The 26707-nt window shown below is 42.6% G+C and overlaps 1 protein-coding gene across 2 annotated transcripts in view; it reads right to left on the bottom strand.

Moving 5' to 3' along the window:
• Positions 1-26707, bottom strand: part of LOC129696918 (cytochrome b5 reductase 4) — a 101285-nt gene that overhangs the window by 40697 nt on the left and 33881 nt on the right. Inside the window, exons 5-12 of one of the 2 annotated variants that reach the window (XM_055635019.1) lie at positions 24312-24362; positions 21016-21066; positions 14998-15049; positions 12432-12489; positions 5213-5306; positions 4497-4529; positions 2827-2949; positions 962-1102 (exon numbers count right to left, since the gene is read on the bottom strand). In XM_055635019.1, coding sequence (XP_055490994.1) covers positions 962-1102; positions 2827-2949; positions 4497-4529; positions 5213-5306; positions 12432-12489; positions 14998-15049; positions 21016-21066; positions 24312-24362 — 603 coding nt within the window. The remainder of the gene's footprint in view (positions 1-961; positions 1103-2826; positions 2950-4496; positions 4530-5212; positions 5307-12431; positions 12490-14997; positions 15050-21015; positions 21067-24311; positions 24363-26707) is intronic. The other variant, XM_055635020.1, reaches the window with a different exon arrangement.

The following is a 26707-nucleotide window of genomic DNA, read 5'->3' as shown; positions in this document are numbered from 1 at the left end:
CTCCAAAGTCGTACAGGTTTGGAGGTTTATTGGCTTGGCTTGCAACAACCAGGTTCAGGAATAGCTACTTCCCCACAGCCATCAGGCTATTAAACCTGGCTCAGACAAAACTTTGATTATTAATAACCCATTATCTGTTATTTGCACTTTATCATTTTATTTATTCATGTGTGTATATATTTATATTACAGTATATGGACACATTCATCTGTTTTGTAGTAAATGCCTACTATGTTCTGTGTGCTGAAGCAAAGCAAGAATTTCATTGTCCTGTCAGGGACACATGACAATAAACTCACGAACTTGTAATTGTAAATTGTCCCTAGTGTGTGTAGGATAGTGTTAGTGTGCGGAGATCGCTGGTCGGCGCGGACTCGTTGGGCCGAAGGGTCTGTTTCCACGCTGTATCTCTCAACTAGACTTCGCAAATTACATCACTTTGCACTTGTCTGACTTAAATGCCATCTGCCATTCCTTTTCCCACTTTTCCATGTTGATCTAGATCCTGTTATAACCTCAGTCATACACGTAACTATTTGTTTAAGAGGGAACTGCAGATGCTGGAGAATCGAAGGTTACACAAAAAAGCTGGAGAAACTCAGCTGGTGCAGCAGCATCTATGGAGCGAAGGAAATAGGCAACGTTTCGGGCCGAAACCCTTCGGGTTTCTGCCCGAAACGTTGCCTATTTCCTTCGCTCCATAGATGCTGCTGCACCCGCTGAGTTACGTAACTATTTGTATTGTGCTTATAAATTAAGCACTCTGGGGAAGTGTGTAAAGGGAAACATAGAAAATAGGTGCAGGAGTAGGCCATTCGGCCCTTCGAGCCAGCACTGCCATTCAATATGATCATGGCTGATCATCCAAAGTCAGTACCCCGTTCTGGCTTTTCCCCCATATCCCTTGATTCCCCTAGCACTAAGAGCTAGATCTAACTCTCTCTTGAAAGGATTGTTGTACCTTGAATATGACTTTTAAGATAGATGTGATGCCCAACAGGTATAGACAAATGACATCCGGGAGGGGGCTGGAAGCAGAACAGTCTGGTGTTGTGCGTGACATCCTTCTTTGAAATCAGCTTGCATTTTCGGTAGAAAAGATCTGTGTTGGTGGCAAAACAGGGGGAGGGTGGGGGAAAAGAGTTTGTTATATTACGTGAAATTTACAAATACAATTTTAATTTTATTAGCTCTAGCTTGGTATAAATGTAAAATTGTCCCTAGTGTGTGTAGGATAGTGTTAATGTGCAGGGATCGCTAGTCGGTATGGACTCGGTGGACCAGAGAGCCTGTTTCCGCACTGTATCACCAGACTAAACTAATCAAGAATCTGTCAATCTCCACTTTAAAAATACCCAAATAACCTGGCCTCCACAGCCATCCATGGCAATGAATTTCACAGATTCACCAAACTCTGGCTGAAGAAATTCCTCCTTATTTCCTTTTATTCTAAGGCTGTGCCCTCTGGTCCTAGAGTCTCCCACTAGTGGAAACATCCTCTCTACAGCCACCCTTTCCAGGCCTTTCACTATTTGTCAGTTTCAATGAGGTCCCCCCTCATCCTTCCAAAGCGAGTACAGACCCAGTGCCATCAAACGCTCCTTGTACGTTAACCCTATCATCCCCAAAATTATTCTTGAAAACCACCTCTGGACCCTCTCAAACGCCAGCACATGCCTCGTCGGGTATGGAGCCCTAAATTACTCACAATACTCCAAAGGTGGTCAGACCAGTGCCTCGTAAAGCCTCAGCATTACATCCGTTTATATATTCTAGTCCTCTCGTAATAAATCTTGGTCGGCACAGGCAAGTTGGGCCGTCCATCACTTATCCACTTACACATAACCCATATCCCTCCATTCCCTGTATATCCATATGCCCTTCAAAAAGACCTTTAAATGCCTCTTTCCAAGCTGTATGACCCAACGACTAACCATATAACCATATAACAATTACAGCACGGAAACAGGCCATCTCGGCCCTACAAGTCCATGCCGAACAAATTTTTTCCCCTTAGTCCCACCTGCCTGCATTCGTACCATAACCCTCCATTCCCTTCTCATCCATATGCCTATCCAATTTATTTTTAAATGATACTAATGAACCTGCCTCCACCACTTCCACTGGGAGCTCATTCCACACCGCTACCACTCTCTGCGTAAAGAAGTTCCCCCTCATATTACCCCTAAACTTCTGTCCCTTAATTCTGAAGTCATGTCCTCTTGTTTGAATCTTCCCTATTCTCAAAGGAAAAAGCTTGTCCACATCAACTCTGTCTATCCCTCTCATCATTTTAAAGACCTCTATCAGGTCCCCCCTTAACCTTCTGCGCTCCAGAGAATAAAGACCTAACTTATTCAACCTATCTCTGTAACTTAGTTGTTGAAACCCAGGCAACATTCTAGTAAATCTCCTCTGTACTCTCTCTATTTTGTTGACATCCTTCCTATAAATAGGCGACCAAAATTGTACACCATACACCAGATTTGGTCTCACCAATGCCTGTACAATTTTAACATTACATCCCAGCTTCTATACTCATAACAACTGAAAACTTTGTCCCAAATTGAAACCAAAAGAAGGAAGCAAAGATCGATGAAACTAGGATTAAATTAACTAGGTAATAAGACCGTGAGGCCTTAAAAAACACTTAAAAGTACTGGTTTATAAACGTATACAGATATACACCATCTCTTTAAGTCACTATGGTGTGGTTGTATAGGGATTACATGACACAGAACCTAAACATTATACTTTTCATTCATCTCACAAAGTTTAAAAGAATTTAAATTGATCAACTCATTTCATATAACAGCTAATACATACCCCCGTTTGTATTCTTTTTGTACGAGTCATTATCTTCTCCAGGTTGTCCAAGATCACTCCATACTGTATTATTAAGTTTTTTCAAGTGCAGTTCAATTTTTCCCACTTTGCTGCTACAAAGTACTAAATGGATGAATTAGAATTTACATCTGTTTAACAAGGTACACTGGAAATGATAATAAAAGGCACTCAGAATGGCATACAAGTTGAAAGTAAATTCATCATGTGGTTTTAACTTAGGACTAGACTTTTACAATATAGAATAGTACAGCAAAAGAACAGGCCCTTCGGCCCACAACATCTGTGCTGAACATGATGCTGTCCATCACTTATCCACTTGCACATAACCCATATCCCTCCATTCCCTGTATATCCATATGCCCGTCAAAAATACTTTTAAATGTGACCAATGTATCTGCCTCAACCACCACCCCTGACAGTGCATTCCAGGCACTCATCACCCTCTGTGTATAAAACCTTCCCCACACATTCCATTTAAACTTTGCTCCTCTCACCTTAAATCCCTAGCATTTGATTTTTCCATCCTGGGAAAAAAACTCTGACCGTCTACCCTATCTATGCCTCGGATCATTTTATATTCTTCTATCAGGTCTCCCCACAACCTCTGGCATTCCAGAGAAAGAAATCCAAGTCTGTACAACCTCGACCTGCATCTAATACCCCTAATTCAGGCATCATTCTGGTAAACCTCCCCAGTACCTTTTCCAAAGCTTCTACGTTCTAAGGCTTGCGCAGTTTTGATCTCCTAATTTGGGGAAGGACATACTTGCTATTGAGGGATTGCAGTTTAGGTTCCCCAGGTTAATTCCTGGAATGGCAGGATTGACATATGATGAAAGAGTGGATCAACTGGGCTTGTATTCACTGGAATTTAGATAAGAGGGGATCTTACAGAAACATATAAAATATTTAAGGGATTGACAGGCTAGATGCAGGAAAAATGTTCCCGATGTTGTGGGAAGTCCAGAACCAGGGGTCACAGTGTTAGAATAAGGGGTAAGCCATTTAGGGCTGAAATGAGGAAACACTTTTTCACCCAGAGAGTTGTGAATCTGTGGAATTCTCTGCCACAGAAGGCAGTGGAGGCCAATTCACTGGATATACTCACGAGAAAGTTAGACATAGCTCTTAGGGCTAACGGAATCAAGGGATATGGGGAGAAAGCTGGAACAGGGTACTGATTTTGGGTGATCAGCCATGAACATATTGAATGGCTGTGCTGGTTCGAAGGGCCAAATGGCCTACTCCTGCACCTATTTGCTATGTTTCTATGTTCTTCCTGAAGTGGGGTGACCAGAACTGCACACAATACTCAAATGTAGCAGGCTAATGTCCTGAATGTTATACTCAATGCCCTGACGTACGGAATTTTACTCGAGTATTTGATTCATGCTATGGACAGGAGATTGCTAGCCAAATCTATAAGATAAGATTAGATGAATAATAGAAAACTTTTTCCCCATATCTTTGTGCAACCATTTTCCAGGTTATTAAATGAAAATGAGCTAAGAAATTAATGTGCTTTGTTTTGTCTTTGGGAACAAATGTAAAAGAAAGACTATTAATGGAAATTGATTTGAAAGTATGAATAATGTGGATATAACCAATAATTTCTTAAAAACACACAATGATATTGAAATTTCACATACCAGATACTCCTTCTTGTACTTTATTACTCAGTTCTATAAGAAAATTGGAACATATTGTTAGTCAAAACAAAAATCAATAAGAGAGTATACACAACTAAAGTCAAAGTGAATCTATAAGCCTGACAAATTTACAGTGAGACCCCCCCCCCCCCCCCTTCACACTAATAATAGATTGTGGCTGTGGACTCCCCAGCAGTGCGGATGAGCTTCGAGCGAGCCATCCGCACTTCAGTAGAAGTTGCGATCACTGTCGTACATAACATTGTATGGAATGATGATAAAACACACACACCAAAATTCTATACTTCCAGCAGCGGAAGTCTACAGGAACCGGAGGAGAGAGATGTGTGGTGTGTCCGTCACCGTTCCCGTCGGAAACCAGCACCACTGCGTCGCTAATGTTTTCAACGATGATGAATGAATGAAATATGTGGAAAACTCCCAAACAATCGCACCAGATGTAACCACTTGTTTTTGTTAAAATTAATTGCGCAAACCTCAAAAACATTAAGTCTAAATATTTCTAGGCCACCTATTTACTGTGCACTTCCCTATTTAATTGAAACCATTGTGGTCTTGCATTACAGCAGGCTAATACTCAGTAATATACAATCAAAATGTTATCAAGAGCAAATCTTAACAATGATTTGCATTCAGAATGAAAATTTATATTTTGAATTGTTTCATTCAACAATGCTACTCACAGTCCTACATACCCAATTGAAGGATATAAGAATATTCTTGTTGACGAACTTCTGTTCTTAGAACATCACCTTCCAAGTCTACAATCACGGAATCCGAGTTGATGTCCTTCAAAAGAATTTTGCACAAATCAAGAATTGTCTTTGGCCAGAAGACATAGAAGCACAACTAAGCCACTTGGCTCATCGAGTTTGCTCCCCCGTTCGATCATGGCTGATCTATTTTGCCCTCTCAACCCCATTCTCCTATCATCTCCCCATAAACTTTGACGCCATTACTAATTGTATTGTATTGTATTCAATTTATTGTCATTGTCTCATAAGAGACAACGAAATGGATTTTCCTTTCAGTCAAGTAACATAAAAATAAATAAATAATATATATATATATATATATATATATTTTTTTTTAAAGCACAAACACAGAAGTCCATGACACAACATAACCCCACAGCGGCACCAAAGTTGAGGGAGGTACCATAGTCCAGCCAGCCTCCCCGCTGATCTACCCAGATGTTCTCCCGAGAACCCGCACTCGCCGCCACGGGCGGCCTGATGCTCAGGCCCTCTCGCTGGAAACGATGGAACCCCAACAGAGAACACCCTCAGCGGCCCGGACCTCCAAATCAGCCACCTCCCACCGGAGTCCGCGGCTCCTGAAGTCCACAGGCCGAGCTGGGCGGAGTCGCAGGACTCCGCGATGTTGATCAGCGCCGCCCGTATTGGGAGCTCCGCGAACCACAGCTCCGTGATGTCGGTGCAGCAGGCCCAGCACTCCGGAGCTCCAATCCTGAACCTCTCAACCTCCACTTTAAAAATATCCAAATACTTACACAGCTGTCTATGGCAATGAATTCCAGAGATTCACCACCGTCTGGCTGAAGGAATTCCTCCTCATCTCCATTCCAAAGGTATATCCTTTCATTCTGAGGCCCTGCCCTCTGCTCATAGATTCTCCTACTACTGGTAACATCCTTTCCACATCCACTCTTAGAGATACAGCATGGAAACAGGCCCTTCGGCCCATCAGGTCCGCACCAACCAGTGATCCCTGCACATTGTCCTACACACTAGGGCCAATTTACAATTTAACCAAGCCAATTAGCCTACAAACCTGTACGTCTCAGGAGTGTGGGAGGAAACCGGAGCACCCGGAGAAAACCCACGTAGGGGAACATACAAACTCCTCACGGGGGAAAACATACAAACTCCTAACAAACGTACACAATTTGGGTCTTTCATTAAAAAGGTTCAGACCAAAAATTTAAATAATTGGTTTATAGACCAAGGTTAATTAATCAATTTTCATTCTGATATCATTTCAATTTTTAAGTACCAATTCTGTCATAAGAGTAGTCACACCAAATCCACCCCTTTCTTTTGAAGAATGATATTTATTAAAAAATCTAGTAAATGAATTACACATTACACATTTTTTTTTACGCAGCACATGGTAACATTTCAATTTATGAGGGAATAGATGTCACCGGAGATTGTATAATTTCATGCTGAACCAATTTGAAAATTGTATAGGGTACTTCCAGCTGAGACACACATTAACACATCTCACCTATTCCTGCATCAGGGGCACATCAAATTCCATCATTAATAGTGTTACATCCACACCATGTAAAGTGAAGAGAAATGTAGACAAATGACCATTACTGAACAGTTTCATTAGAACTAGGAGCAGTCCCTTATAATCTACTGACCTGAGACCCAGGACAATTTAGGGGCTGCACAGTGGTAGGGTTGCTGCCATACATCGCCTTAGACCCGGGTTCAATCCTGACATCTGGTACTGCGTGTACCGAGTTTGTACGTGCTACCTAGTGACTGCATGGGTTTCCTCCGACATCCCAAGGACGAATGGGCTTGTAGGTTATTGGCGTCTGTAAAATTGCCCCAAGCGTGTAGGGAGTGAATGTGAAAGAGGGATAACGTAGAATTAGTGTGAAGGGTGATCGGTGGTCAGCATGAACTCAGTGGGCTTGTTTCCATGCTCTATCTCAAAACACACATCATGTTGGGATTTCCCCAAAATATTGATTGGATTGACACCAAATGGCAAGTGGTGTGCATCAAGAGTCTAGATATTAAGTCAATGAAGTCCACAATCATTTAGCCATCAACGTTTCCTCATGCAGTTCATCTGAAGCCATCAAAACTGACCGTATTAGGCATACAACTTAGGCAATAACATGACTATTTTCACATCGCACAACAATTGGATCTAAAGATAGACAGTTTAGTTTTTACCTATCCAAGTCATCTCTACCCTAATCATAAGATAATGACATAGGAGCATAATTTGGCCTTTTAGCCCATTGAATCTGCTGTCATTTAATCATGGCTAATCTAACTTTCCCTCTCACAACCATTCACCTGCCTTTTCCCTGTAATCGTCGACACCCTGATTAAACAAGAATCTATCTATCTATGCTTTAAAAATACACAATGACTTGGCCTCCATAGCCGTCTGTGGCAATGAATTTCACAGATTCATCACCCTCTGGCTAAAGAAATTCCTCTCCGTCTCCATTCTATTCTTTTATTCTGAAGCTATGGCCTCTGTTCAGACACTCCCACGACTGGATACGTCTTCTCCACATCCACTGTATCTAGACCTTTCATTGTTCGCTAAGTTTCAATGAACCACTCATTCTTTTAAACTCCAGCGAGTACAGTCCCAGAGCCATCAAACGCTCATCATACTCCAATCATCTCCAAAATCATTCTCATAAACCTCCTCTGGACCCTCTCCAATGCCAGCATATCCTTCCGCAGATATAGGGCCCTACACCCTCAGAATATTCCAAATGTGGTCTGTACCAGTGCCTTATAAAGTTCCGCATTACATCCTTACTTTTTTATATTCCAGTCATTTCACAATGAATGTTAATATTCCATTTGCCTTCCTTGCTACAGATTCAACCTGCAAATTAATCTTTTGAAAACTCTGCACCAGCACTGCCCTCTGGAAGGTCGACTCCAGACTGTCAAAGCAGCCACACCCAGACAAAGTAGTGAATCTCTGGAATTCTCTGCCACAGAAGGTAGTTGAGGTCAGTTCATTGACTATATTTAAGAGGGAATTAGATGTGGCCTTTGTGGCTAAAGGGATCAGGGGGTATGGAGAGAAGGCAGGTACAGGATACTGAGTTGGATGATCAGCCATGATCATATTGAATGGCGGTGCAGGCTCGAAGGGCTAAATGGCCTACTCCTGCACCTATTTTCTATATTTCTATAAATACTGCTTTTTTCCCACGAGTAATAGCTCTACACAATAACCAAAAATCTGTAGCCTCCATTTTCTCTGGTATTTTATTTAATTCACATGTTTAATCAATAATGTTTTATTATTATTGTTTAATGTTTTATGTGTCATTCTTAATTGTCACTGTATGTCATGTTGTCACTTGCGAACGGAGCACCAAGGCAAATTCCTTGTATGTTATACGGCCAATAAACGTATTAATTAATTTCCATTCATTCACTCCCTTTGCACCTCCGATTTCTGAATCCTCTCCCCATTTAGTAAACAGTCTATGCCTTTATTCCTACTATCAAAGTGCATGACATGCTCATTCTTTACATTAAGTGAGTGGAGGGGAGGAGGGCATGGGGACTCTCAAGGAAAAGGCAATGAAGATCGGCTGTTTTACCTTGATATTCTTCCTCATTTTTTAAGAAAGGTTATGGGGGCCTGGAACACATTGCCGGAGGTGGTGGTGGAGGCAGAGACAACAGTGGCCTTGAAGAGGCATTTAGATTGGCACATGGAAGTGCAGGGAGCAGAGGGACATGAATCATGTGCAGACAAATGAGATCAGTTTAACCATATAACCATATAACAATTACAACACGGAAACAGGCCATCTCGGCCCTACAAGTCCGTGCCAAACAACTTTTTTTTCCCCTTAGTCCCACCTGCCTGCACTCATACCATAACCCTCCATTCCCTTCTCATCCATATGCCTATCCAATTTATTTTTAAATGATACCAATGAACCTGCCTCCACCACTTCCACTGGAAGCTCATTCCACACCGCTACCACTCTCTGAGTAAAGAAGATCCCCCTCATATTACCCCTAAACTTCTGTCCCTTAATTCTGAAGTCATGTCCTCTTGTTTGAATCTTCCCTATTCTCAAAGGGAAAAGCTTGTCCACATCAACTCTGTCTATCCCTCTCATCATTTTAAAGACCTCTATCAAGTCCCCCCTTAACCTTCTGCGCTCCAGAGAATAAAGACCTAACTTATTCAACCTATCTCTGTAACTTAGTTGTTGAAACCCAGGCAACATTCTAGTAAATCTCCTCTGTACTCTCTCTATTTTGTTGACATCCTTCCTATAATTGGGCGACCAAAATTGTACACCATACTCCAGATTTGGTCTCACCAATGCCTTGTACAATTTTAACATTACATCCCAGCTTCTATACTCAATGCTCTGATTTATAAAGGCTAGCATACCAAAAGCTTTCTTTACCACCCTATCTATATGAGATTCCACTTTCAAGGAACTATGCACGGTTATACCCAGATCCCTCTGTTCAACTGTATTCTTCAATTCCCTACCATTTACCATGTACGTCCTATTTTGATTTGTCCTGCCAAGGTGTTGCACCTCACATTTATCAGCATTAAGTCGGTATCATGCTCGGCACAAACACTGTGGGCTGAAGAGCCCATTCCTGGGCTGTCCTGTCTATGTTCTATGGTCCTGTGATTCAATGGTCCCAAGGACTTGTGGAGCAGAGATCGTCAAAGACCTCATTAATGCAGGAGTAGTCAACTGAATCATCCTACCTCAACTCAAGAGCAGCCCTCAACTACTATCTACCTCATTGGTGACCCCCAGACTATCTTTGATTGGACATTACTGGCTTTACCTTGCATTAAATTTTATTCCCTCATCATGTATCTATACACTGTAAATGGCTCGATTGTAATCGCAGCAAAAGCTGTTCACTGTATCTCTGTACACGTGACAATAAAATAAATAGAAACTAAAGTGAACTGAGTCAGTAAATCGTGGTGTGTGGTCTATATATCGTTGCACATTGGGAGCCGCGATGGGAGGAAATGCTGGTGGTCAGTTTGTCTGCGATAGTGATCTGATGGCGAATAACACGAGGTCTGGTCAATAAGACTTTAGTTCGGCTGCATTTACAATAATGTGTGCAGTTCTGGTCACCCCATGACAGGAAGGATGTGGAGGCTTTAGAGAATGTGCAGAGGAGGTTTACCAGGATGCTCCGTAGATTGGAGGGTTTCAGCTACAAGGTGACTTGGATGGTTAATACCAAAACCAAGAAGTTCTGCTTAGCTTATTGTCACATCTGCTGAGATACAGTGAATACGGACCAGTCAGCAGAAAGATATTACATGATTACAATCAATCCATTTAGAGTGTATAGATACATGATAAGGGAATAACGTTTAGTGCAAGGTAAAGACAGCAAAGCCCAGCCAAGGATAGTCCAAGGGACATCAGAGGTAGGTAGAAGTTCAGCACTGCTCGCTGGTTGTACTAGGACGATTCAGTTGCCTCATAACAGCTGAGAGCTGACACAGTTGAGAGTGAATGTAATGACTTTTATTGTGGGAGCAGTCTGCATGTTTATCAGCTACCACTCCAGGTATTAGGAAAGCACTAATGTAAGTGAAGTACCATACGTATTGCTTCTGTGAAAACCGATGATAAGAACGCCATTCCTGTGAAGTCTGGCTACACAAAACATTTATTGCTGAACTCCTATACTCCTAGATCAGCCATGATCACATTAAATGGCGGTGCTAGCTCGAATGGCTGAATGGCCTACTCCTGCACCTATTGTCCTCCTGAGGTTTGGTACTCGTGCATACCTACGATGCTTTCAGAACATAGCGTGATCAAGTGGGTGGCGCGACCGTCATTGCAGTGGCCCCTGCAGCCTGTCTGACTTTTTTTAATTTATTGTCCAGTTTAATGTAGTTTGTTGTGTTCTTTTTATATTGTTTTTGGCTGTGTATATGTGGGGGGGCTGGGGGGGGGGGGGGGGGGGAACTTTTAAATCTCTTCCGTGCACGGGAGACTCCGACCTTTTTCCTGTGGGGTATCCGTTGTTGTTGGGACCTAGTACCGTGGAGCGGCCTCCAACCGGAACGACCTGGGGGCTCCAGCCACGGAGCCTGCGGACTAATCACCATGTGGTCGGCTTGCCGGTCTCGGAGCGTGGGGAGCGGTGGTGCCGAGTGGCTGCAGCCGCAGGTTTCGGTGGACGGTGACATCGGGAGCTCGCGGGTCCCTGGTGGGAGACCGCTTTTCGGAGCTTCCGCAACGCAACTTCTCCCGCCCGTGTCGCGGGGTTGGAATGACCTGGAGCGGGGCCGTACATCGCCTGGCACGGCCTTAACGGCCGTGGGACTTACCATCGCCCTCCGGGGGCTTTACGATCGGGAAGAAGAATGGAACACAGGGGAGAGAAAAGACTTTGCCTTCCATCACAGTGAGGAGGAGATCCACTGTGATGGATGTTTGTGTGAATTAAATTGTTTGTGTGTCTCGTAGGAATTGTTTCTTTTTGTATGGCTGTAGAAACAGAGTTTCGTTTGAACCTCATTTGAGGTTCAAATGACAATGAATAAAAATATTGTAAATATATATTGTAAAACCGGTACATCCAGATGAAATCCACACGGTCACCGAGAGAACATGCAAACTCTGTACAGAAAGCAGCCGTAGTCCGTATCAAACCCTGGTTTCTGACGCTGCAAGGCAGCAACTCTACCGCTGCACCACTGTACCGTTAAAATAAGATTGTTTTTTTTGTGACTGAACCGCAATAGAAATTCAAATCTTGGTGATAACAAATTTTGACCACTGCAATGTGTTCAACATCATTTGGTCAAGTTTGACGCAGGAAAATTGCACAAGCAAATGTGAGAATTTTTGCCAAAAGATAAATAATGCCAAATAATAACATGGACTGGCATAATATACCAAAAACCATGATGAAAACTGTTCAAAGAATTTTCACGGCTTACTTCATTAAATATTTAAAAATCTTTTCAAATCTTATGTTAAACAGCTGGTTTTTCATGTCAAATTAAATTGATTTTCTGAATTATTCATCAAAGTTATAGCTGCTTCATGTCTTTCATCCTACAGATTAGTCAAGTCTGCAGCATGGTACCGTTGCAAAGGAAATTCTCACCAAACTGGTTTTATTCTGGAGCACATACCTTTTGTTTGGTGTATATAACAACTGTGATCGTATCCTCTGTCTGAAACCATTCATATCTGGTAAAACAGTTTAAAAAAACCCAATTTGAGTTGGATGACAATAACCTTTGAATTCCAGTTAAAAAAAACAAATATTTTAACGGTCAAACCAACGTTAATGTACAATGTCAAACAGGCTCAATGAATAAATAATCATGGAAAATCAGTAACTAGGAAATGTTAACAAGAGCAAAAAATAGGAGTAATCTAGAGGGTACTAAACTTTAAAACGTAGCGTTGCAAAGAAATTGAAAGGTTGTTGATGTTAAGGTGAAAATCGTCTCATCCAAGACCCAGGTCCCTTCTTTTTGATTGTGAGTGTGTGATGGAGGAAAGATGGGTATGCACCAGACTCAGGAGCAGATTTCTCCCCTTTATTATCAAGCTTCTGAAGCATGGCAAGATTAATGAATGAGATAAGAAGTTAAGCTTAATGAAGGAAACACAATGTTTTGAACAAAACTTCTAAAATCATCAAGGAGAGGAAAAAAGATTAAAGACAGCAGTGGAGTGTCTTAGTTTAGAGATAAAAGATCTCCTTTAGGCTTTTCACTTCAACACACCACGTTCCCTCTTAATTACAGCACCTATGTTTAGAAAGTAATCCTTGTTGCAATTAATCTCCTGGAAAGTACTTGTGCATTAACAGGTACAACAAGATGAATGGTATATAGAAACTTCAAATCAGAGCCAGAGAAGAAATGGAACAGGCAACTGATTTTAAGGAAGGATTCCAAAAATTAGCTGGTACGTTTTTAGTTTTTAGTTTAGTTTAGAGATACAGCGTGGAAACTGGCCCTTCGGCCCATCGAGTCTGCGCCGACCAGCGATCCCCGTACATTAGCATTATACTACACCTCTAAACCTGTTGGCTTTGGAGCGCGGGAGGAAACCGGAGCACCCGGGGAAAACCCATGCAGGTCAAGGGGAAAACGCACAAACTGGTGTATATAACAACTGTGATCATATCCTCTGTCTGAAACCATTCATATCTGGTAAAACTGTTAAAAAAAAAAAAAAATTGATTTGGATGACAATAAACTTTGAATTCCAGTTTTAAAAACAGCTTTTTTTCATGTTATATTATCCTAGCTATACACCCATAGTCAGGATTGAACCCCAGTCTCTGGCGCTGTAAGGCAGCAACTCTAACACTGCACCACAGTGTCGCACCGTGAGAAGTAGCAACATGGGTAAGATTATGCACCCCCAACATTATCAAGGACCTTCCACACACTCCGGTCATTCTCTCTTCTTCCTGCACCCGTCAGGCAAAAGATACAAAATCTTGAAAGCTCGTACCACAAGACCCAAGAACAGTTTATTCTCAGCTATTATCAAACTTCTTGATAGACCTATTCATGGGTTCATTCCTGATCTTCCAATCTACCTGATTGTGGCTCTTGAACTTTTGTTTTAAATCAGCACTCTCTCTGCAGCTCTATCACTGCAAATCTGCAACACTATATTCTGTACTCTGGTTACTTTCCCCATGCAGTTCCTGCTGAACGAGTGCACAGTTCGATTGTATTCATGTGCTGTATGGTTTGACTGGATAGTATGCAAACAACGGTTTTCACTGTATTTCAGTACACATGACAATAATAAACCAATTTTAATAACAAAAAGATGAAGGCATGGCTGGTCATGTGATAGGAGAATTAGGCCATACGGCCCATCAAGTTTACTCTGCCATTGACTTGGCCTCCACAGCCTTCTGTGGTAAAGAATTCCACAGTTTCACCAGCCTCCGACTAAAGAAATTCAACCTCATCTCCTTCCTAAAAGAATGTCCTTTAATTCTGAGGATGCGACCTCTAGTCCTTGACTCTCCCACTAGTGGAAACATCCTCTCCACATCCCACTCTATCCAAGCCTTTCACTATTTGGTAAGTTGCAATGAGGTCCCCCCTCATTCTTCTAAACTCTAGTGAGTACAGGCCCATTGCCGTCAAACGCTCATCATATGTTAACCCAATCATTCCTGGGACCTTTCTTGTAAACCTTCTCTGGACTCTCTTCAGAGCCAGCACATCCTTTCTCAGATCTGGATAAATGGGTCGATTGTAATCATGTATTGTCTTTCTGCTCACTGGTTAACATGCAACAAAAGCTTTCCACTGCACACGTGGCATTAAACTAAACTAAAGATAGGGCCCACCATTGCTCACAACACTTCAAATGCAGCCTAACCAGCACATTATAGAGCCTAGCATTACATCCCTGACTTCTAGCCCTCTTTAAATAAATATGGTGCTGGTAAAACTCCAGGGGAAGAAAGACAAGATTACTCTTTTAAGTGCAAAAAATTATCTCAATGCACGATGGAAAAAATGCAAAGTGCAAAATTATTTATCTATGGTTGAAAACTCAAACACGTATGTCTGAAGTTTATCTGCAAATCAACAAAAATTATATTTCAACTGACAATTTTCCATTAAAACCGTGAAATCACAGGGACAACAGTTGCTGAAATAGTCAGCAGCATTTTAATGCAATCACCGAGAAAATACATATGATCTTTACCGTGGGGAAATATCTTGAGGTTGTTTTTGAGATCCACCTGGAACAGCTAATCCTGTTAAAAAATAGTGAACGTTACCACAATGTCATCAATACAAAATAATTAAGGAGAAAAAAACATCTTCAGGGCACATTGTGCTCTAGATTCTACAAAGTCTCACATTTCCTCAGTGGATCAAGTGGATCTATATAATTCTCGTGCCCCATTTTCATATATAAGACAATCACATCATGAGCAGATAGTTGCATTACTTGCTACACTATTATAGCACTAGTACAGCAAAGGAACATGCCCTTTGGGCCACTATATCTATGCCAAACATGATGCTGTTAAATTGATCTTTGACTGCACATGATCTATATCCCTCCATTCCTGACATAAATTCTTAAATGCACCTACTGTATCTATCTCCCTGCCACAACCTCTACTTATAGCTAATATACTCTAATCCAGGCAGCAACCTGGCAAAACGCCTCTGCACACTATAAAAAGCTTCCACATCTTTCCTGCAATGGGACAACCAGAACTGAACACAACATTTCAAATACAGTCCAACCACAGTCCTATAAAGCTGCAACATGACTTTCGACTCTTATCCTCCATGCCCCAACCATGAAGGTAATGCAAAGGATAGCTGATGTTACACCGGAAATAAATCCTTCCCCTTTTCCAACTCGTGATCTCCTGTGGAAAACCCAAAACTGTTAAAGTTGCTTTATTTATTAAAAAAAAACATTTAATAAAGTCACAAACGAGCGCCTTCCGCGTCACAAAACCATTTCCAACGCTGCTAGGCCCTCTGCTGCGTCTCTTGGGTTCTGCCACGAGTTCCAATACCCACCACTATCTCCACTACGCCCCGTCCCACATACCATTAACTCATCGTTCCCTCGCCTTTGTGGTCTGTTGCTTGCAGAGTCCAAATGACGCCTGCCAATATCTATCCCTCAACATATAAACTGTCAGGTCCACTATACTCTTGTTCTTGCAGACTCGCCATTAACACCTCCGTTGATGTTACCTTTGTATCTTGTTGCATTTGGAACCGAGAAATCACAATGGAGTATCCGTTGTTAACATTAAATATCTTATCTTTGCACTCTGCTGCGTATGGAGCCAAGAAGTCGGCAACTGTATAGTGCAAGAGTAAAGTATAGATCTTGGAATCAATCTATCTCACCCTTGTACTTCCTTAGTAATTATCTTTTTGGTGTATAAATGCTCTGCTGTAAGAGTTGTGATCACAGCCTTTGACTGTGACACTCTCTCCTTGCGCAAGTAAAATAAACTCAGTGCTGATGGTTAATCAAGTCATCCACGAGTCTTATTGAAGAGTTTGACCGATATCTCCCAAAAACGTAGAGCATCCAATTTACATTAGGCAGAGTGGGCAGGTCCCCTGGGCTAGCCAGAGTCAAATAACTAATCGGGGAACTGCTCCAGTACTCCGAGCGCACGGTCAGCCAGTCTTTGGATAATGGTGCCAATAATGGCGGCGCCAGCATGTGTATTTTTTGCGAAATAATTTCACTGTGCATGTGACAAATAAAACACTATTGGACTTTCTGGACAAGCTATCTGGAGATGAATTTGTGCTTGGCTGGCACCACAGATACTGACTTATAGAACAATCTCATTTTTGAACTGGCTCAATATCATTAGATCACTTTGGAGGTGTACAGATGTTAAGGGGTGCTTGCTGATTAGCTTGTCTGAATAATTAAATTCCAGCACAACACAAATACTAGAGTAACTCAGAGGGTCATGCAGCATGGAATGGACAGGCATGTTTCCCATTCTCTCCACAGATGCTGCCCGACCCGCTGAATTCCTACAATACTTTGTGTCTCTCTTAATAAAAAAGTTAGTTTGTTAATTTAATTTAGTCAACTTAATCAAACTTAATTAACTTAATCAAATTTAATTTCTGAATTTGATTTTGCAGGTTTAAAAAAAGGGCAGCACAGTGGGTCAGCTAGTAGAGCCGCTGCCTACACAGCACCAGAGATCCGAGTTTGATCCTGACCTTGAGTGCTGACTGTGTGGAGTTTTCACATTCTCTGTGACCGCGTGGATATCCTCCGGGTGCTCTCATTTCCTTTCACATCCCAAAGACGTGCATGTTTGTAGGTTAATCGACCTCTGTAAACAGCCCCTAGTATGTATGGTGTGGATGAGAAAGAGGGGATAACATGGACCTAGTGTGCACAGATGACTGATGATCGTCGTGGACTTGTTGGGCCAAAGGGCCCGTTTCCATGCTGTATCTCTAAATTAAACTAGACCACTTGGGGCACCTGCACATTGTCTTAAAAACCAATACACTTTCCCCTGTGGTTAATGAAGCTGCATACGTATATTTGTCTGTCAACATGATGTAGAAAAAGACCCATTCATTATAATTTGATTATTTCACTGGTGTAACCTGGTGGAAAGAATGAACAGCTCTGAAACCCCAAAGTCTGGTCGCAGCCGCGCGCCACCGCTGCTCCCCACGCTCCGAGGCCAGCCAGCCCTGTTGACGGTAAGTCCGCAGGCTCCGCAACCAGAGCCCCCGGGTCGTTCCGGCTGGAGGCCGCTCCACGGTGCTAGGCCCCAACGACAACGGAGACCCAACAGGGAAAAGGTCGGGTCTCCCGTGCAGGCAAGAGATATAACGGCTTTCACCCACCCCCTGCCCCCCACATATACACAGTCAAAAACAATATAAAAACACATTAACATAGAAACATAGAAAATAGGTGCAGGAGTAGAGCATTCGGCCCTTTGAGCCTGCACCGCCATTCAATATGATCATCCAACTCAGTATCCTTTACCTGCCTTCCCTCCATACCCCCTGATCCCTTTAGCCACAAGGGCCACATCTAACTCCCTCTTAAATATAGCCAATGAACTGGCCTCAACTACCTTCTGTGGCAGAGAGTTCCAGAGATTCACCACTCTCTGTGTGAAAAATGTTTTTCTAATCTCGGTCCTAAAGGATTTCCCCTTTATCCTTAAACTGTGACCATTTGTCCTGGACTTCCCCAACATCGGGAACAATCTTCCTGCATCTAGCCTGTTCAACCCCCTAAGAATTTTGTACATTTCTATAAGATCCCCCCTCAATCTTCTAAATTCTAGCGAGTACAAGCCGAGTCTATCCAGTCTTTCTTCATATGAAAGTCCTGCCATCCCAGGAATCAGTCTGGTGAACCTTCTCTGTACTCCCTCTAAGGCAAGAAAAAATTTCCTCAGATTTGGAGACCAAAACTGTACACAATACTCCAGGTGTGGTCTCACCAATACCCTGTACAACTGCAGTAGAACCTCCCTGCTCCTATACTCAAATCCTTTTGCTATGAATGCTAACATACCATTTGTTTTTTTCACTGCATGCCTACTTTCAATGACTGGTGTACCATGACACCCAGGTCTCGTTACATCTCCCCTTTTCCTAATCGGCCACCATTTAGATAATAGTCTACTTTCCTGTTTTTGCCATCAAAGTGGATAACCTCACATTTATCCACATTATACTGCATCTGCCATGCATTTGCCCACTCACCCAGCCTATCCAAGTCACCTTGCAGCCTCCTAGCATCCTCCTCACAGCTAACACTGCCCCCCAGCTTCGTGTCATCCGCAAACCTGGAGATGTTCGTCCAAGTCATTAATATATATTGTAAATAGCTGGAGTCCCAGCACTGAGCCTTGCGGCACCTCACTAGTCACTCCCTGCCATTCTGAAAATGACCCGTTTACTCCTACTCTTTGCTTCCTGTTTGCTAGCCAGTTCTCTATCCACATCAATACTGAACCCCCAATACCGTGTGCTTTAAGTTTGTACACTAATCTCTTATGTGGGACCTTTGTCGAAAGCCTTCTGAAAGTCCAGATATAACACATCCACTGGTTCTCCCTTATCCGCACTACTAGTTACATCCTCGAAAAATTCTATAAGATTCGTCAGACATGATTTACCTTTCGTAAATCCATGCTGACTTTGTCCAATGATTTCACCACTTTCCAAATGTGCTGCTATCCCATCTTTAATAACTGACTCTAGCAGTTTCCCCACTACCGATGTTAAACTAACTGATCTGTAATTCCCCATTTTCTCTCTCCCTCCCTTTTTAAAAAGTGGGGTTACATTAGCTACCCTCCAATCCTCAGGAACTACTCCAGAATCTAAAGAGTTTTGAAAAATTATCACTATTGCATCCACTATTTCTGGGGCTATTTCCTTAAGTGCTCTGGAATGCAGCCTATCCAGCCCTGGGGATTTATCGGCCTTTAATCCATTCAATTTACCCAACACCACTTCCCGGCTAACCTGGATTTCACTCAGTTCCTCCATCTCATTTGACCCGTGGTACCCTGCTATTTCCGGTAGATTATTTATGTCTTCCTTAGTGAAGACGGAACCAAAGTAGTTATTCAATTGGTCTGCCATGTCCATGTTCCCCATGATCAATTCATCTGTTTCTGACTGCAAGGGACCCACATTTGTTTTAACTAATCGCTTTCTCTTCACATATCTATAAAAAAATTTGCAGTCAGTTTTTATGTTCCCTGCCAGTTTTCTTTCATAATCTATTTTCCCTTTCCTAATTAAGCCCTTTGTCCTCCTCGGCTGGTCTCTGAATTTCTCCCAGTCCTCTGGTAGGCTGCTCTTTCGGGCTAATTTGTATGCATCATCCTTCGCTTTGATACTATTCCTGATTTCCCTTGTTATCCACGGATGCACTACCTTCCCTGATTTATTCTTTTGCCAAACTGGGATGAACAATTGTTGTAGTTCATCCATGCAGTCTTTAAATGCCTTCCATTGCATATCCACCGTCAACCCTTTAAGAATCAATTGCCAGTCAATCTTGGCCAATTCACGTCTCATACCCTCAAAGTTACCTTTCTTTAAGTTCAGAACCCTTGTTTCTGAATTACCAATGTCACTCTCCATCCTAATGAAGAACTCAACCAGATTATGGTCACTCTTGCCCAAGGGGCCACGCACAACAAAACTGCTAACTAACCCTTCTTCATTACTCAATACCCAGTCTAGAATAGCCTGCTCCCTCGTTGGTGCCTCTACATGTTGGTTTAGAAAACTATCTCGCATACAGTCCAAGAAATCCTCTTCCTCAGCACCCCTGCCAATTTTGATTCACCCAATCTATATGTAGATTGAAGTCACCCATTATAACTGTTTTACCTTTGTTGCACGCATTTCTGTTTGATGCCATCCCCAACTCCACTACTACTGTTAGGTGGCCTGTACACAACTCCCACTAGTGTTTTCTGCCCCATAGTGTTTCGCAGCTCTACCCATATCGATTCCACATCCTCCAAGCTAATGTCCTTCCTTTGCATGTCCTTCAAACGGGACAAAAACAAAAAAAAAGTCCAGACAGACTGCAGGGGCCGCTGCCGCGAAGCGCCGCCATTTTGGGGCATTTTGCAACAAATTTGTACTGGGGGTAGATGGCAGCATTTGCCCGTCACTGCTGATGGTGCACTTTGTCACTACACAGGAGTAACCGGGGAAGCATCATCTTGATTTTAGTCTTTAGTGATGCAGCGCAGAAACAAGCCCTTCGGCCCACCACGTCTGCGCCAACCAGCGATCACTCCATACATCAGCATTATCCTACACACTAGGGACAATTTACAATTTTACCAATTAACCTACAAACCTATACGTCTTTAGAGTGTTGGAGGAAACCGGAGCACCCGGAGAAAACCCACGCGGTCACGGGGAGAACGTACAGACTCCAGACAGACAGCACCTGAAGTCAGGATCGAACCCGGGCGTCTGGAGCAGTAATGCATCAACTCTACCGCTGCGCACTGTGCTGCCTCATGTGGCATTCGCCCCATATCTGCCTCTACCACCACCCCAGGCAGCATGTTCCAGGCACTCATCACCCTCCGTTAAAAAATACTCGTTGGGGACTGATCACACAGAAATACCCAGTGATAACATTATGTTCCTGAGGATTAATTATTTCTGCTTTGCGTTTTGGTTTTTGACTACATACCATTAGGTATAATCTCCTTTGGCACCGTTAAACCTGGTTGAGCCACAGGAACTAGAAGGAAGAAAGATGAAATAAATGAAGCCATGGAACACCAAAGCAAAATAAAAAGACACGTCATTACACCAATTTATTCGAAAACATGCAAGTTGCTTCATGGAAAGTTCATTCTATGCAATCACAGTATGGCCACTAGAACTTAAGCATTACATCACACTTAATATTTCCCACTTCTAACCTTAAAGTTATGCTCTCTGGTCTTTAATATTTCCAACCTGGGAAAAATGTTCTGACTGTCTATCCTAATTATGCATCTCATCATTTTATATACTTCCATTTCTCTCCTCAATCTTCGGTATTCCAGAGAAAACAATCCGAGTTTATCTAACCTCTCCTTGAATCAGGAGTTAAAATTGGCATGTAGTAAAGGTAATGCTATGGTTGTTATGGGAGATTTCAACATGCAGGTAGACTGGGAAAATCAGGTTGGTACTGGACCTCAAGAAAGGGAGTTTGTGGAGTTCTTCCGTGATGGATTCTTACTGCAGTTTGTATTGGAGGCTACCAGGAGAAGGCAAATCTGGATTTAGTGTTAAGTAATGAACCAGATTTGATAAAGGAATGAGGGAGTAATTAGGAGGTAGTGACCATAATATGCTCAAGTTTAATCTACAATTGGAGAGGGAGAAAGGTAAATTGGAGGCATCAGCGTTATAGATGAATAAAGGAGACTATGAGGGAGAAGCTGGTAAAAGTTGACTGGAAAGATACCCTAGCAGGGATGACAGTGGAACAACAATGGCAGGTATTTCTGGGAATGATACAGAAGGTGTAGGATCAGTTCTTTCCAAAGAGGAAGAAAGATTCCAAGTAAGGGGCGGCCGTGGCTGACAAGGAACGTCAGGGGCAGTATAAAAATAAAAGAGAAGAAGTACAACGTAGCAAAGATGAGCGACAAGCAAGAGGATTGGGTAATGTTTAAAGAGCAGCAGAAGATAACTAAAAAGGCAATACGGGGAGAAAAGATGAGGTACGAAGGTAAGCTAGCCAAGGACATAAAGGAGGATAGTAAAAGCTTCTTTAGGTATGTGAAAAGGAAAAAATTAGTTAAATCCAAAGTTGGACCCTTGAAGACTGAAAAAGGTGAAATTATTATGGGGAACAAGGAAATGGCAGATGAGTTGAACAGGAACTTTGGATCCGTCTTAACTAAGGAGGACACAAACAATCTTCCTGATATAGTAGTGGCCAGAGGATCTGGAGTGACGGAGAAACTGAAGGAAATCCACATTAGGCAGGAAATGGTGTTGGGTAGACTGATGGGACTGAAGGCTGATAAATCCCCAGGGCGTGATGGTCTGCATCCCAGGGTACTTAAGGAAGTGGCTCAAGAAATTGTGGATGCATTGGTGATAAATTTCCAATGTTCTGTAGATTCAGATCAGTTCCTGTGGATTGGAGGGTAGCTAATGTTATCCCACTTTTTAAGAATGGTGGGAGAGAGAAAATAGGGAATTATAGACCAGTTAGCCTGACATCGGTGGTGGGGAAGATGCTGGAGTCAATTATAAAAGATGAAATAGCGGCACATTTGGATAGCAGTAACAGGATTGGTTCGAGTCAGCATGGATTAACGAATGGGAAATCATGCTCGACTAATCTTCTGGAATTTTTTGGGGATGTAACTAGGAAAATGGATGAGAGAGAGCCAGTGGATGTAGTGTACCTGGACTTTCAGAAAGCATTTGATAAGGTCCCACAGAGGAGATTAGTGGGCAAAATTTGGGCACATGGTATTGGAGGTAGGGTGCTGACATGGATAGAAAATTGGTTGGCAGACAGGAAACAAAGAGTGGGGATTAATGGGTCCCTTTCAGAATGGCAGGCAGTGACTAGTGAGGTACTGCAAGGCTCGGCGCTGGGATGGCAGCTATTTACAATATGCATCAATGATTTAGATGAAGCGATTCAAAGTAACATTTGCAAATTTGCAGATGACACAAAGCTGGGTGGCAGTGTGAAATGTGAGGAGGATGCTATGAGATTGCAGGGTGACTTGGACAGGCTGGGTGAGTGGTCAGATACATGGCAGATGCAGTTTAATGTGGATAAATGTGAGGTTATCCACTTTGGTAGCGAAAACAGGAAGGGAGATTACTATATAAATGGTGTCAAGTTGGGAAAAGGGGAAGTACAACAGGATCTGGGGGTCCTTGTTCATCAGAAAATGAAAGTAAGCATGCAGGTACAGCAGGCAGTGAAGAAAGCGAATGGCATGTTGGCCTTTAAAACAAGAGGAGTTGAGTATAGGAGCAAAGAGGTCCTTCTGCGGTTGTATAGGGCTCTTGTGAGACCACACCTGGAGTATTGTGTGCAGTTTTGGTCCTCCAATTTGAGGAAGGGCATTCTTGCTATTGAGGGAGTGCAGCGTAGGTTTACAAGGTTAATTCCCGTGGTTGCGGGACTGTCATATGCTGAGAGAATGGAGTGGCTGGGCTTGTATACTCTGGAGTTTAGAAGGATGAGAGGGGATCTTATTGAAACGTATAAGATTATTAAGGGTTTGGACACGCTAGAGGCAGGAAACTTGTTCCCGATGTTAGAATGGAGACGAGGAAACACTTTTTCTCACAGAGAGTTGTGAGTCTGTGGAATTTTCTGCCTCAGAGGGCGGTGGAGGCCAGTTCTCTGGATACTTTCAAGAGAGAACTAGATAGGGCTCTTAAAGATAGTGGAGTCAGGGGATATGTGGAGAAGGCAGGAACGGGGTACTGATTGGGGATGATCAGCCATGATTTCATTGAATGACGGTGCTGGCTCGAAGGGCCGCGTGGCCTACTCCTGCACCTATTGTCTATTGTAGCAAATACCCATGGATCCATCAGGATACTAGTAAACCTAATCTCCAAAGCCTCCCCATCCTCCCTGTAATGCGGCAGTCTAGAACTGTACAGAATGCTCCAAATGCACCCCAACAAAACTCTTGTAGAGCTACATCACGAGTCCATGCCACCTAATCTGCTGTTTAATCAGTCGGATTCTGTTTGTATATATCTGGAATGCAGAAGTTTTCAATGAGACTTAAAAGATGCCGAACGTCTATAGCACCAAACCACAGTAATTGCCATTTCAGTATGACTGCACCAGTGTCTAAAGATGTAGTTGGGTTAGATGTCATCATCTGTCTCCCACGGTTACTGGGAAACTTTGTCATTGGTCACACAGAAATAGTCAGTGATAACAATATGTTCCTTTGGGTTAATTGTTTCTTCTTCACATTATTGTTTTTGACTACATACCATTTGGTAACGTCCACTTTGGCACCATTAAACGTGGTTGCGTCACAGAAGCTAGAAGGAAGAAAGATGAAATAAATGAAGTCGCAGAACACCAAAGCAAAATAAAAAGACACATCATTACGCCAATTTATTCGAAAACATGCAAGTTGCTTCATAGAAGGTTAATGCTATGCAATCACAATAAGGTCACTAGAACTTTAACCGTACATCCTTATATAGCTATAAAACTCAGTTCTTGGATGTGTGTGTGTGTGTGCGCGAGTATTTTTTTGTTTGTCGTCACATCTTCTCGAAAAAACGACGCTCTAACGGTAACATTTTTACATATTTGGGTAGAGATTTACCCCCTGGAGTCCGAAATCGCCTTACCTGAAAATTTCAACTTTTATTTGTTGAGTTATTTATGAAAATGTTCACAAATCCAATAAAACTTAGGAGAATAAAACGGCGCTTTCGCTGTTGATGTCACAATGGATCTGCCTGCCTGCCGTCGGCTCGCGCTGCGATTTTGCCTGCAGCTGTGCCCAGAGCTGGAGCTGAAGCCCGGAGCTGGAGCCCAGATCTCGGAGCGGGATTGTTGCATTCGGGAACCAGCCCTCCCCTGTGACACCACGCGCCCCCCCCACCCCTCAAACTCTACCTCTCTCCCTCTCTTCCCCCGCTCCTTCTCTGCCCCCCTCCCACTCTTCCCCCCCCGCCCTCTGCCTCTGCCCCCCCTGCCCTCCCTCTCTCCCTCTCCAGCCGCGCCTGCGTGAGGGGATAGGGCGGGGGATGGGGGTCAAATGAGCGAATGAATAATATTAATATAATATCAAGGGGGTGGTTAGTGTGTGTGTGTGTGGGAGGTTAGGTTAGTGTGTGTGTGTGTGTGTGTGTGTGTGTGTGTCTACCTTTGATTTAAACAAGCACCTGCAGTTCTTTCTTACACACTACATGTCCCCTCTTTCATTGATTAAACCAATTGATGGCACAATAATTTAAATGTGAAGATAATTAAATCCTCCTAATTGCCTGACAGTAAACGTTTTATTAATTCAGCATCACAGCGGTTAATGGAAACAACCATTTGCAGTTACACAAGAATTTTAATGTAATTGGCATTCAAAATTACAGTGGAAAGGAGGCATAAATGCTATTGAAGGAGATGAATAATTGTCAAATGATAGGGGCAAATAGATATTAGTTTCAAAATGCTTGGAGGTCTGAAAATCCTCACTGCTAATCTAATGGGAAAAATATACTCAATTAACTCAAAGTGTTTATATTTTTTAGGCAAAAAATACAACTCTGTCCAATAATAAACTGCTGTGCTGAATGCTAATTAAATCAAATTCAAAGTCAAAACATAAAGCTTTTAATTAATCACTTCACAGCCTTCACAGAACATCCGATCCACAGAAGATGCAACCTCCCATTACAATAATGGAGCATTTTCATTAAGGGCATCATGCATTTTCATTATGTTTGCCCCATTTATGTAAATATTAATTAAGGCATCTTAAAATAAGGAAGAAAAAAGCAAAATACTGTTATTAGCTTCATAGCAACAACACAGCTCTATAGATTGTTCTTATCCTCAGGTTAAATTATGTTTGCATGAAGTCCCACACTGGGCCTTAAGAATATAATCCTGTGAGCAAGTGCAGCAGTGTTGAAACTGGTTATATTTGTTGAGTAGTCGATTCAATTATCCAGCATTAAGGGGCTGCCCCTCTTACGCAATTTTTCGGCGACTTGCCGACACCAGTCATAGTCACAGCAGGTTGCCGAACATGTTGACATTTTTCGGCAACCTGCTGCGACTAAGACGGGTGCCGGCAAGTCACTGAAAAAAATCGGGTAAGTGGGACAGGCCCTTTAGACTTCTAACAATAGGCAGAAGTACTTTCCAAAAGTACGTCTGCTTAGAGTTATAGAGCATGGAAGCAGGCCCTTCATCACAACTTGCCTATGCTAACTCAGATGCCCCATCTACGCTAGTCCCACCATCTGGCATCTGACCGATATCCCACCAGACATTCCCCATCCATGCACCTGTCTATATGTACTTTAAATGTTACTATAGTACCGGCCTCAACTCCCTCCTCTGGCAGCTCTCTTCATACACCCACCACAATCTGTGCGAAAAGGTTACCATTATAGTTACCAACATCCTCATGAATATTCTCTGAATTCTTTCCAGAACTGTATCCCTTCTATAACATGGTGTCCAAACCTGAACATAATACTTCAAATGTGGCCTCACCAAACATCCTATACAACTGTAACATAACATGAAAACATCTATAATCAATTCCTTGAGTGATGACGGCCAATGTATCGAATGCCGCCATGACTATCTACCTGTGATGCTACTTTCAGAGAACTACGTAGCTGTACTCCTCGATCCTTCTGCT

The sequence above is a fragment of the Leucoraja erinacea genome, chromosome 5 (genome assembly GCF_028641065.1).
Source record: "Leucoraja erinacea ecotype New England chromosome 5, Leri_hhj_1, whole genome shotgun sequence".
Lineage (NCBI taxonomy): Eukaryota > Metazoa > Chordata > Chondrichthyes > Rajiformes > Rajidae > Leucoraja > Leucoraja erinaceus.
The sequence above is the reverse complement of the archived record's forward strand: the minus strand, read 5'-3'. Positions and strand labels throughout refer to the sequence as shown.